At 41.6% G+C, this 13339-nt stretch overlaps 1 protein-coding gene across 2 annotated transcripts; it reads right to left on the bottom strand.

Annotated features, from left to right (window-relative positions):
* Positions 1-6379: 6379 nt before the first annotated feature.
* LOC306799123 (transmembrane protein 14C-like) lies at positions 6380-11969 on the bottom strand. 2 transcript variants are annotated; one of them, XM_079299705.1, is made up of 5 exons: positions 11825-11969; positions 11543-11626; positions 9006-9107; positions 7150-7237; positions 6380-6948 (listed from the first exon to the last, which is right to left on the bottom strand). In XM_079299705.1, exons 2-5 carry the CDS (start codon positions 11616-11618, stop codon positions 6891-6893), a joined length of 324 nt encoding a protein of 107 aa, XP_079155831.1. In that variant the 5' UTR covers positions 11619-11626; positions 11825-11969; the 3' UTR covers positions 6380-6890. The 2 variants fall into 2 exon arrangements, with proteins under 2 accessions (XP_079155831.1, XP_079155832.1); XM_079299706.1 differs by having other exon boundaries at positions 11709-11844.
* Positions 11970-13339: the final 1370 nt, after the last annotated feature.

Here is a 13339-nt window from a genome sequence, read left to right as displayed (position 1 = left end):
CTGCTGCCACCACTGTCTCAGAAAGTCACAATGACTTCGAATACTGGGTGTATTTACTTGCTTGACAGTATGGGAATAGGCTATACAGAAGAAAATGTTATTGTTTTTTTATCACTGTTACTCAGCATTTATCACTAGCAAAAATAGCAAAACTATAGATAAGCAAACAAAATGCTTAAAAAAGTGTAAATAAAACTCCTGTGCAATTATGGTACTGTCTGTTGCTGTGCAGAAGCATGAATGTGTGTGTTAATTGTCCACCTGGCCATAAAGAGGGTATAGCTGAAGCTGGGTCTGTGTTCATCAGTGGCTCTCTGTGCTGCCTGAGAAACTGGATGCTAAATAACCTACTGTCCTTCACATAAATAAAGGATTTCATATAAAAACAAATTAATATAGATGATATTTATAGGTGTAAGTTGAACACAGTGTCCTTATTTTTTGGCAGGGATGAGACAGTAGTGGCACAGGAGAAAATCGGGCGACAGGCCCTAAGCTGATGTAAATGCTGCAGGGTTGCCAGATGAGGTAGTTTCTGGGAACTGAAGATATTGCTGAACATAGGACAAACAATGCAGAGTGGAGCACCTAGCACACTGCTAAACACCAGGGATATGTAACCACACAGAGAACCAGGATGATTCACAACTTTATGGATTAGAATACTTTCAGAAGATTTTAGGATTCCCTGTGATTCCCTGTCCATTGTCATGATTTTTGGGCTCCTAGCCCCATCACAAAAAAATGTTCCCTGCCTCCCAGACTAGGATTCATTTTTTAACAGAAACAGAACCCGAGTAAATGGACCAACCTTCCTCTCACAGCAGAATATTTTAAGTCTTGTCATGACACCACAGACCTGCAGGAATCTCAGTGGAGGGAAGTTTCTGTCCAGAATTTAAAAGCGTTTACTTTGCTCCTACTGCTTTTCATCTCTTCTCCCTCCTCCTGGTGTGTATTTTCCTGCCCTGCTGACTGTGGTGTTGCATACTAATGGAGCAATACTTGGCCCATCCCCAGAGGAAGTTGTGTGCAGGTTTATTGAGGAACAGAGGGGTCAGGAGGAATTTCAGCGCATCCAATAACTCTCCTGCTGCTGGGATGCCTTCAGGTAACAGCACATCATTTGATCCCAGCCATCTTCTTTTGTTATCCAAAGAAACTTAGCCAACATCCTCTCCCCATTAAATATATATTTATTCCAACAGCTTATAAAACTACAATGCTTATGTGTTTTCTAAAAGTGCTTAGAGAAGGAGGCCTGTCCTGCTAAATCCCCTCTGCTTGTGAATCACGCTGACAACTTGCAGATTTTGCTTCTTGCTGAAGAAAGAGGTGAGAAACACTGCGCTGATTTTCCAATAGAGATAAGTGATTTCCTTCAGGGAGTGTAGGAAGAGGGGCAAAAGGGTTATGTTTTCATTCCTCGCGCGGTTATTATCAGCTCCTCAGCAGCACATTGCACAGTATGCATGCTGAGAAAAGCCTTTTGCCCCAGGATCTTTTCCTTTCATTCCTCAGGCCGGCGCAAAGGTAATAAAGGAGCTGAAGACCTTTTCAGCCGAGAGAGCCAAGCATTTGTGTTCCAGCATTTGTTGTTCCAGGTCAGATAGCGCCAAGCGGTCAAACTCTGAGCTGGAATGAGGTTATTTGTTATTTATCCTTGTCTCTATCCGTGTCTCGGGGTGGGTGGGGTGTCCTCCTCCCCGGCATTCAGCGGAGCCGCGTTGCCGCCCTCTCCCGGCTCCCAGTGCTGCGAACCTTCCAAATCCTCTGCATTCCCAGCACTGACAAACAAACGAGGGGGGAAAATGGAAAAATGAAAACAGGAGAAACAGACAAACAAACAAGCACCAAGGAGAAAATGAGGAAAAAAATTACAAAAAAAAGGGGGAAGAAAAAAAGGAGGGGAAGAGAAAGAGAGGGGAAAAGAAAAAAAAGGGGAAAAGAAAAAAAGAAAGGAGAGGAGAGGAGAGGAGAGGAGAGGAGAGGAGAGGAGAGGAGAGGAGAGGAGAGGAGAGGAGAGGAGAGGAGAGGAGAGGAGAGGAGAGGAGAGGAGAGGAGAGGAGAGGAGAGGAGAGGAGAGGAGAGGAGAGGAGAGGAGAGGAGAGGAGAGGAGAGGAGAGAGAGGAGAGGAGAGGAGAGGAGAGGAGAGGAGAGGGAGAGGAGAGGAGAGGAGGAGGAGAGGAGAGGAGAGGAGAGGAGGAGAGGAGAGGAGAGGAGAGGAGAGGAGAGGAGAGGAGAGGAGAGGAGAGGAGAGGAGAGGAGAGGAGAGGAGAGGAGAGGAGAGGAGAGGAGAGGAGAGAGGAGAGGAGAGGAGAGAGAGGAGAGGAGAGGAGAGAGGAGAGAGGAGAGAGGATTGTTCTTCGATGAGGGTGTGCCCAAGCACTGGGACACGATTTCAGGGAAGTGGTGATGGTCCCAAACCTGTTGCTGTTCAATAAACACTTGTGCAATGATCTTAGACACATAGTTTCACTTTTAGGTTGTTCCATGTGGAGTCAGGAGTTGTACTCAATTATCTCCATGAAGATCATATTCTGCAAATGAGAATATTCTATGATTCTAAGTATTAGCACCAAAGCTCAATCCCACTTAGCAAATATATTAGCAAATGCAAACATTTAATGAATTAAGGCAAACTGACTTCTGTTGTACCATACTTTTACTCATTAAGGTTTTTCTAACGGAGTATCAAAACACTGTATGAATTACCAGCACTATCAGTATCAGTTCCAGCTACCAGTTCTTGCTCCTGAGCCAGGGAACATTTTATGCCACACACTGTGTAAGACAGCAATGTAAAAGACAGACAGGAAAGGGATACAGAAAACATTATCTCCATTTCACGGTTCAGAAGAGAAGCATAAAAAGACCAAAGGGAACAGCCGAAGTCACTTGTGCACTGAACTGAGCTGGGGATATTGTATAAAAGCATAAGCACTTTGATTTGTACTATCATGGCATTTCAAGGAAGCAGGAGAGGAGAGGAGGGCAGATGCCTCTGTGCTGTTAGTGAGGCAACATTTTCTCCATTTTTACTTGTAGGCATTCTGGAGAAACAAAGACTTTCGTCCTCATGCCATAACTGCTTGGAGGTTCTCCGGACCATTTTTCCCCCTCCCATTTTTCCAGGTGATTAAGCTGTGCAGTCAGAAAGCATGACTATAATGCCAAGAAGGCAGCAATTTTAACACCACAAAAGGATAATTGTGTAATACCTCAGGCCATATTAGTTTCAGCACAGACTGACCGTCAGCTGGTGATGACAGAGCGCCAACAGCTCCCAGCACAATGACTGGCAGAACTGGGACACGGCAAATTGCACTTCCAAAGCCTGCAGCAGAACAAGAGTGAGGGAACTCACTTTGCATTAAAACAGGCTTGTACCATATTCTTAGAACAAGGGATAAAGTAGGACAGCACATGACTACTTCCTTTCTAAACCATTCCACTTGAAACATCTTTCATCCTCCTGTCATTGTCCTTTGCTGGTTTGTGAAAGACAGTTGCCCATACTACTAGTGTAACATTGCTTGAATTCTTACACTATACCACACATTTGTACTAAATTAAAGACTTTTTGCTACCTGCAAATGTCACATTAATTGGAAGAACAGTTTAGGTTGTGACATCTATCACTGTCTGAGTAGCCTCAACTCAGTGGTGCAACTGAGCCTGAGTATATTACTGCTGTACTAGAGGTCTCAGTGTTGTACCTGTAAAGACTAAGCCATAACTGAGGCACTCAATTGTCCAGTATTTTCACACATACCACACCCAAATATTTGCTCACATTTTCACTAACTGGATGCCCTGTAACATTCCAAACCTGCATGTACATGATGCTGCCTCAGTGTCAGCAACTGGGGCACCACAGGTAAGATCCTGAACTGGAGACCCCAGAGTTAACCAGAAGTAAACATATAGCTGAAATCTAGGTTGTCCCACAGATTTTCCACTCTAGGCAGAGAGGAATCTGAGTTGCTTCAGGATGTTTCTGAATTTTTTCCAGTTACTATTTAGCTTTAAAAGTAGACTTAAAAAATAGTGGATGCTTTTCCCTCGGATCCCAGAAACTTGCAATCTCTTCTTGGCTGTGGTGTGGCTTCCCCTGTCAACATTCTCCCTGCAGGATATCCCATGGTCACAGGCAAGGAGCCCTTCCCTGGGGAGGGAACTTGAACCCATCCAGAGCAGGAACTGAAGACAGCCCAACATCTCTTATCTTCCAAGAATTAAGGTAAGCACTGCTACTACAAAGACAGGCTTAAACATTCCCCTTTAAAATTTTTGGGAAACTCCTACTTTCAAGAGATAACTTACCTACCAAAGTGATTAGGAATCTTCCTTCTCAGGTCCTGAGCAAGCCACTCAAGAGAAGGGTAAAATACCTGACATCTCTTCTTACCAACAGCTTCCATCAGGCAAGTAGACATGGAATGGAGGACTTGGGCCCTTACTCTAGGAAATGAGGATTTGGCAACTCAAATTCTTTTCTTCTGTCAATTCTGTGATGTTCTGGATTTGTGATTAAACTCTGAGTTGTTGAATCCTGGTGACTCAGTATGTGTATAGTAAAACTAGTTTCCTGTTCCTGGACCTTTTTAAAAAAATCAGTATTCATTTCAGCTTGTGCTGACAGCTGAAACTGTAAGAAATATTAAACTAATATTTTTATATTCAGAGTGTGCTTTGAACAGAGCAGCCTTAATTTAAGAGTTATTTTGGCAGTTCATTTCCCAAAAATAACTAAATCACTCTTTCCAAATCCATGTACAAGCTGACTCATAACATGAAGTTTTACTCGAGCCATGGCATAGCCACAGTGGATTTAATGCAAAAGTAATTATCTTAATTTACATGGAGACCACTCTCAGTGGAAAAAATGCCAGAAAAAATAATTTAGAATTACCTAACAATCAGACCAAAAGCAGGGGCAGTCTGGAGGATATTTATGGATTTAATTCTTGAATGCCTCTAGAAAATTCTGTATCAGTGATGGAATTTTCTACTCAATGGGGTGATTTAAATACATACAAAAGTAATTACAAAACTTCTGTTAGATTTTGCTTAAAGTATAGTCAAAAGAGACTATGATTTAACTGAGACTAGAATTTCAGACAAGCTTTAACATGTTTTCAGTGTTGCTCCCTGCAGATTCATCCTGTACAGATCGGGTTATTTACAGATTAAATGCCCGGAAACAAGAGAGGTTACACTATGAAATATATTCAAAAACCTGGAATTAATTTGTAATTTTTGCTAAGAGAATTGGTAACACACAGCACAACTGCCCTAACATCTATAGATCTGCTTGTAATTACTACTTTCTACTACAACAGCTTCCTGTCTACTGCCATATGGCATATACTACTCATAACAGTAGAAATGTCACTCTGACTCAATACTACTAAATGCCATTTCCAGAAAAGGAAATACAAGCATTAAAATGACCAATAAAATTGAGAAATTATGTAGTTTGGTATCTGCTTTATGCAGTTTGAGGTAATTTTTACAAATTCCCTTAAATATCACAAAATGAAAAGTATAAGATGTAAGTTCATTTAAACCTGCTTTGCTATTATTATGTTAACCAGTTGACAAGGTTGTGATATAATCAGTGGTATAAAGGTCCCAAAGTAAAATCCTGAATAGTCACTACATAAAATATCACTTTAAAATAGAGTTGCACTCTGTAAGAATCCTATTTTAACAATAATCATGTATCACTAAGGAATAAGCTGATAAAGGATTTTCTTTGACACATTTCTTGCCTCTCCCTTCCATCACAGTGCCAAGCCAACCTGAGCTGTGCCTGCACTAACAGAGCTGCAAGACACAGTGCAGGAGAAGCAATCAAGGTTGGAGTGACAACAAAAGCACCAGATGCCACTGATGCCTCTTCCACACTCCAATCCTAGGCATCACAGCAGGACAAGGAACCCTCCTGACTCCAGGGTTTCCTAGTAAAGATAGACTTGAAGAGGCACAGCCACTCTCCTAAGAGATAAAAATAAAATGCTGATACATTCTATTGTCAAATACACCTGTAAGATCAGAGTGATATACTGTTAGGGTATTTTATTCCAGTTATACAGTCTAGATCACATTCAACTGTTCATTTAGCTTAGCACAAATCTCACTTAATGAATCCACAGGGTAAGTTCCTTTCAACCAACTTCATCTCAAAAGTGTTAATGAAGGCCCATAATTTAATCTTCTGTCCCTCCATTTATAAAGTGATTTTTAAATATTGTTGGATGACAGCACTTGGATACTAACAGTCCACTGCAAAGACTTCCACTGAGAGAACAAGGTGTAAAAAATACCACTGACACCAAATATAGAAATTGTACCAAAAAAAGAGAGCCAAATACACGTTTGTAACAGATTTTATTTATAGAAAAGCATCATTTTACCATCATTTCACAATAAAAAGGCAACATCTGTTTGACATTATAAAGACACGGTATATCAATTCAGAGTGCAGCAGGTAAAGCCCACTGTAATACTCAGTATAAAGGCCTTGAGATACATCATTATATTTAGCCAGTTACTCCTGGTGCCTCTTTGTGGATATTTTCTTAATTACAGGATATTTTCTCTCTGCTTCATACATGCCAGAAGTATATTTTGGAATATAAAAACATGTAAGTGTTAAAATACATTGAAATATGTCCAGAAAAATCAAACTCAGGACTCACTTCTCTCTATACACAAACAGTTCTATCTTGTATATAAACTTTCCGTCCCATCATTCTACTTATAAAAAAAAAAAAATTAAAAAATGTCTTGATGCAAAAAATGTTTCCATCTTCTCACTTCTGCATTCATGCAACTTCATAATCGGGTTTCCTTTTCCAAATACTAAAATGTAGAATTAACAGTTACTTTTCTTGGGGCTTTTCCAACATCTTCAGTGCTAATCTTCCAACCATTAGCAAACTGTGTAAGAAGAAAAAACATATAATTTAAAAATAATAACAACGATTTGTCAATTCATTTTCAGATACTTCATATAAGTGGGACCAAAAATAATACACAAAATCCTGCTTCACTCCATCTTCACTTCCTGATTCACTCCATCTCAGTTAAATTAAGTGAATAAGGAATCACATAACAGGAGGTTAAAAAAAAGTATCATACCTGACACCAGCAATTAGCCCTGCAGGCATAAATTTTCTGGAGTGGTAAAATCTTGTTCCCATGACGGCAGTCAGTGCTCCAGATGTAACTTAAATGAAAGATGCATGTGTGGGAGAAACAGAATTAAAAACTAACAGAACAGAGAGAAGTAGCAGCATCAAGTAAAAAGAGAAACAGAGTTACTTCACTTGATGGACTAAGAGAGTCAATAACTTGTGTAAATTTCAAAATGCCTCAGTTTGTAAAGAGTAAGTATTCTATATCAAGTTCTAGCAGACATAGTACTCCCTGTGCTTCTGCACATTCTTCTCAAATTTGTTTTTTCAAATGTGCTCATTTTGAGACTGGAAACAATTTATGAAACACTGCCCTAGAACTCACTCCTTCCCCACACAGGCAAATCACTAAACTTGTGCACATAATTGCCTCACTTCTAAGAAAAGGGAGAGACCATTTGTCTAACTTTTAGTAATCATGTCTAACATGTAACATCATGTCTAACTTGTAGTAATGTTCTGAAAATTAGCTAATTTATGTTTCCAAAAGACTTCAAAAGGGAAATGTGCTAAGCATTACCAAGGTGAGCGTTAATTATCCCTGACCTTTTGACACAGAGACAGGAGCTAGGTAGTTTCACTGACTCAGCAAGATAGAAAGGACAGTCCCTGTAACATGGTATCTCAAATAAAGACTGAATGGTAAAAAACTGTAAAGAAAACACACACTGATGAAATCCTTAGTATGCATCTGCTACCCAGTGGTAACAGCTACATATGTTGTTCCAATAACTCTTTCATCCCTTACTGTTGCTTCCAGGTGATGACTGGTCCTGTAGGAACCTAGCCATCACATCTTTCCTCCCTGACACCAGCCAAATATTGTCACTGACATCTATTAATCTCATGTATGAGATATGTAAAAGACTGAGACCATAGTCTAACACACAATAAAACTAAAATACTTCCATATTATAATGCTTCAAGCTCTCATTAGTAGCCAGTCTTCAAAATATGAACACCTCACAAGGGAATTTTGCTTTAAACTCCAAATGCTACTGAGCTACAGAAATGTATCAGTCTCTTGCATTTGGAAAACACTTGACCTCACACTTCTTAAGCTTGCTGTATCAGCAGTTTATTAATTTATTAAAGCTTGACCACGCAGAGCTGTTGGCCAGCAGGTGTGAAGTGGACTGCCTGCAAACAAAGCTGGAGAGAAATGCTGGGCCTTCCCCTTTCACTTCTGACTTTCACATGTCAAAGAGCCAGATGCTATGTCACTGCTTCAGGCAAAAAAATGCTGTAGTCAGTGGTGCTCTTTAAACACTGACTAAGCAGTAAATCTCCACAGTTACCTTCTCAAATTAGGGGGGAAGGGAAGCTCCAGTACTGAGAAGTAAGAAACAGCAATACTGAAGCTTCTTTCTCTCTTAAATCTCCCCAGGCATCAACACCTTTGTAATTTTATATATTTACCATATATAAAAATAAGCCAATCACAATCTCTGCCATTTTCTGTGATAATTAAATAGTCTGCTAGGGGTATGGTCAGTCTAAAGGGGAATCCCACTTCCCAAAATGTTACAGCCTCCTGCAGGATGCTCAGAGGAGGAGGATCCAGCCAAAATGAGATCAGAAATCCATTTATTAGCACTTCTCTTGCACTATGATCCTTCAAACACATCAGTATGAGACAAATGCATGCTGGCAGCCACCAGTTCAGTAAAGTTTAGGCAGGACTGAATTTGGATTTGTAACACTATCTGTGTTTAACTCTTCTGCAAACACTTTGAGGTACTCATTTTAAATATATAGGGTAAATATAATCTTTCTGAAATAAAATTTAAAATTACTTACTCAGAGATACCCAAATGTTATTTGGATTCTGTGAGACCTGATAAGCACCCAGTCCAGCCAAACTCCCAAAGAAAAGGCCAGCAGCTAGTGATGGAACACTACCTGAATAAATAGAAGACAATGCATTTATTAGAAACTTTAAAATTACCTTGGTCAGCAGCTTACCTTTGGTGTTTTGCAAAACACCAAAAATTACAAAAATTAAAAAAAATGGGCATTCACTGTCATAAAGATTAGAGGAGGGTTTTTTTAAGATATTGAAACCATGCTGACCAGCACCAAGAAACACTTCAATTACTCTTGCATAAGATACATACAGAACTAGCATTTAGTTCTCTAACAGCAAAGCCATTAATAAGATTCACGATTGAAAGAATAGTGAGGGGGAAAAAAATTGATGTCTTCCTTGCACAAACTGAGGCACATGGTTTCAAAACAGCATTATGAAAATTCCTTGAGAGGCAGTAAAATAGAAGGACTAAGTTGTAAGGATTTAAGATCAGAAAAAAGGACCTAGGTAGAGGAGGGCAGGAGGGCATTCAAAGAATTGCCAAGGAGCAGGACAAAGTTGAACAAGAGAGCTTGTATCTCCCAAGTACACCAGAGATTTGATCCAAAGGTAACTGCAGACTTAGGAAGAAGGTTCCCTGAACACACCTAAACTTTGAATCAAGTCTTCAGTATAAATGATAATCCCAAGCTACCAGAAAAAAAAGGATACCACATCTAAATTGGTGATTTACAGAATGTATCAAGTAATGAAGTAGCATCATTACTGTGAGTGGTGAATGCCCACCATAAGGGTAATGGAGAATTAAGGACTTAATGCTACTGAAGGTGGCTCTTTATTAATTCCATTTCTGAGGTCACCTTTCAAAGACTTGAAATTGAAAAGCTTAGCTGATAAAGATCTCCTCTCAGTGTTAAAGGAGGACTGCATATTGATTCCAGAAAGTAATAATTTTTCAATCATCAGCAAGGTTGCTGTAATACTGCTTTATATCCTGCTTTTGGTACAAAAAGCAAGAGACAAAGATGACAGAAAGCAGCTGATACACTCATACACGTGCAAGGAAAAGGTGCACACTCTAGTAGGTGACTGTTTGGCACAGAATACGAGTTTAAAACAAATCTGTGGTAGCTACAATGCTTTCCACAAGTCTGTGAGCCAAGAAACGTACACCACATCCTTAAATGTCACCTCCAGGCATTGTTTAAGTAGCTATGATACATACACTTACTAGGATAACCACATTACCTCTGGCTCAAGAAGTTTCTACATCTCAAAACACAGGGGCCCAGAGAACTTGCTGAATGAAGACAGAAAAATCAATCAATGGATCAATAAATCATTCACTCACTCTTTTGATTGCCATGTTCTCATGTTCTTCCAAAGGCACCTACTACTGCCCCCTGTCTGTGTGGGTAGATAGGTCTGGTTGTAAAAGAACAGATCAGATCAACTTATCTCTGTGCATGAAACTCCCATTTTCTTTTGGTTTCTCCAAGTTCTTAGTAAGGATATAATGAATCCTTTGTATGGTTGGTTGTTTTTTTTTTTCTCTCCAGCAGTTACCATACGAGTTTCTGTTCCCCTTCAATAATCCCGTGACCTGGATTTCCTTGCCTGAGCATAACCATGTCCTCCCAATTGGGTTTCAGAGGACAAGAAAGACACCTATCATTTAATAATGGCCTTGGAAAAATACAGATGCAATTAGTTACTCAAGTTCTCAGTATCGTCCCTTCTGTCCTAAACTCCACTCACAGCCCAAAGGATAAATCCAAGCCAATGGAAAACAGACTAGAACAGGCACAAGCATCTGTGTAGTCAAATGCACTGGTAAGAGTCTTACTGACTTCAGCAATGCCCCTTCCTATCATAAAAATTGGCTTAGGGATTTTCAAAGCTGAAAGAGACAGTGTTGCAGCAGGAATGAATCCACAGATCTGTCTGGAGGAGGGCAAACTCGGAAAAAGGCCAGGAAATGAAAGCAGAAGGTCAGAGGGCAAGCTTATGATGCAGAGCCCAGAAGAGAAACAAGCTTAAGGACTGATTTGCACTGTTCAGCTCTACTTGGAGAAAAGACAGTTCTGAAAGCTCTCTGCAGCTTGCAGTACACAGTTATCATCAAAGATTAAAACGGGAATAAATCTCTTAAGGGGGAAAAGTGGTGATTTAAGTCATCTGAAGATACAGAACACTTATAGAATGCTTGTATTTTAAACAGCAGGGGAAAAGCCTTTCTGAAGCAAACTTATGACAGTTCACCAAAAGAGCACAGCGCAGATATCAGCATCCACCAGAAGGCAGATTATGGCCTTATCTGCCCAAAGCACCAGCTCAACTCAAAATCCACCACACCCCAGCAGCAAGTTATCAGCACATGGCACAAACAGATAGCATTTACATATGGGTCAGCTTCGAGATAAGAGGCTTTCGCAAAAAGCTGCCCAGCTCACACCAAATTATTGGGGAGAGGGAGGAGGGGTGGGGGGGTGACGGAGGGAGACAGAAGCACCTTTCGGCACCTTACCTGCTTTTGCATAGCCAATGATCCCTCCTGATGCCACCAGGGCAGCGTAGCCAAAGCCGAGCCAGTCCACTGCCATGCCGAAAACTGGAAGAGAAAACCGGCGTGAAGATCAGCACCTCCTAACCTTTGTCAGGGAAGGAAAAGGAAACAAGGCAAAGCACTTTGCCGTGGCGGGCTCTTCCACGAGCAAGGCCTGCCGCAGCCTAAGCGCTGAGGCGAGCCCAGGCGGTGAAGGTGTGAGGGGAAGGCAGCCCGGGGCACGGGGACGCGGCCGGGGCTCACCTGCGCGCCGGGCCCGCTCCAGCACCCGGGGCGGAGCAGGCGGCGGAAGGGGAGGCAAGGCAGCCGCGCACCGCCCAAAGCTTCCCTTTTCCGCTGTTTGGGAAGGGGAGGGAACGCTGCCAGCGCAGAGCCCGGGCGAAAACCCTGCCAAGAGGCAGGGCAGGGTGCGGCCCGCAGGGAGGGGAGAGGCGCTGGTGTCTTTCCCCCCACCTGCAGAGCTCCGGGAATCCCCGGCACGGCGGGTGCAGGGCCGGGTCTGCCCCAAATGACACAGGTTTTGTGCTCGTGTTCCGTGGGGGGCAGAGCTCCCCCGCAGTCGTGGGCACCAAATCCATCCTGGTCCTCATCCAGAAGCGGGGTTACGTGGTACGGCTGAGAATTTGAGCTTGGGTGGAGCATGAGCTACAACTCTGGGCAGCCTGCAGGCTGCTTCTAGCTTTGATTGGTAATTTCGGTATAGCTCTTGTAGGGAACACTTTTTTTTTTTTTTTTTTTTTGTATCCTGAAGAATGTACAGGTGTTTATAACTACCATGGACATTTCATCATATAGAAAGAAATACTCCTGTAGCCAGGTCTCCAAACTGAGGGGTTTCAATTCCTCATCAAAATAGAAGGCATAAAACATGAGAGGCTTGTACTTTCTGCAAAATGCAGCTTTCCCTAGCTGCATTTCAAATTTTGTCATCTTTATGAATTAACCTGATGGTCAGAAAATGGAGAGTAGTTTAATTCATTCGTTGGCCTCAGTGGTTTAAGTAGGAATCTCCTCCCTCCATGCCAAGTGCCAACACATATCTAAGCTATACTGGATGGGATTTCCTTTTCAATTCGAGCTGTGTAATAGCCATGAGGTTCAAGCTTCACTGAGCTCTGCTTTGTGATCCATCAGAGGGATTCCCCTAGAGGGGAAGCAGGAAAACTGGAAGAAATCCACAGCTGCTGGAGCTGTTGAACTCCCTGGGGCTCAGCTGAGATGCTGCTCCCTGAGCTCTGGCTCCATCTACTCTCCCAGTTCATGCTCACCCCCCCTTCTGACAGGGACAGCTTTGTCACCGCTGACATCCCCTCTCCCTGCACTGCTGCCTCCCCTCTGCCATTCTAAGCAGTTCCCTGACAACTAGAATGTGCTGAAAACGAAGATGTACACAAAGATACAACAACAAATTGCCAAGTACTCATTAGTAGCAGAGTATTCACTCAAGGTATAAAAATACGGGTTTTCCCCTAAAGACTGCTCTCTGTCTAAAGTTCACAAATTGTTCCCAGTGTCATGAGATGCTTAATTCTTTGTTACACAATTCTTTGTACACAATTCCCTTATTTAAGCTTCTACTTTTTAAGTCTTGTATTTACTGTAGAAGCCTTATGAATTAAAAATCTGTTTTGGCACCTTTTTTTCAAGTTAACAAACCATTGTAAACACAAACATTTTGGGTATCATTAAAATTAAATGATCAATTAAATGAGCTGTATAATGCTGAATCCCTTTAATGCTGAATTAAACTGAGCTTGC

The sequence above is a fragment of the Erithacus rubecula genome, assembly GCF_903797595.1.
Source record: "Erithacus rubecula genome assembly, chromosome: 3".
Lineage (NCBI taxonomy): Eukaryota > Metazoa > Chordata > Aves > Passeriformes > Muscicapidae > Erithacus > Erithacus rubecula.
Note: the sequence above shows the minus strand (reverse complement) of the source record. Positions and strands in the feature narration are given on the sequence as shown.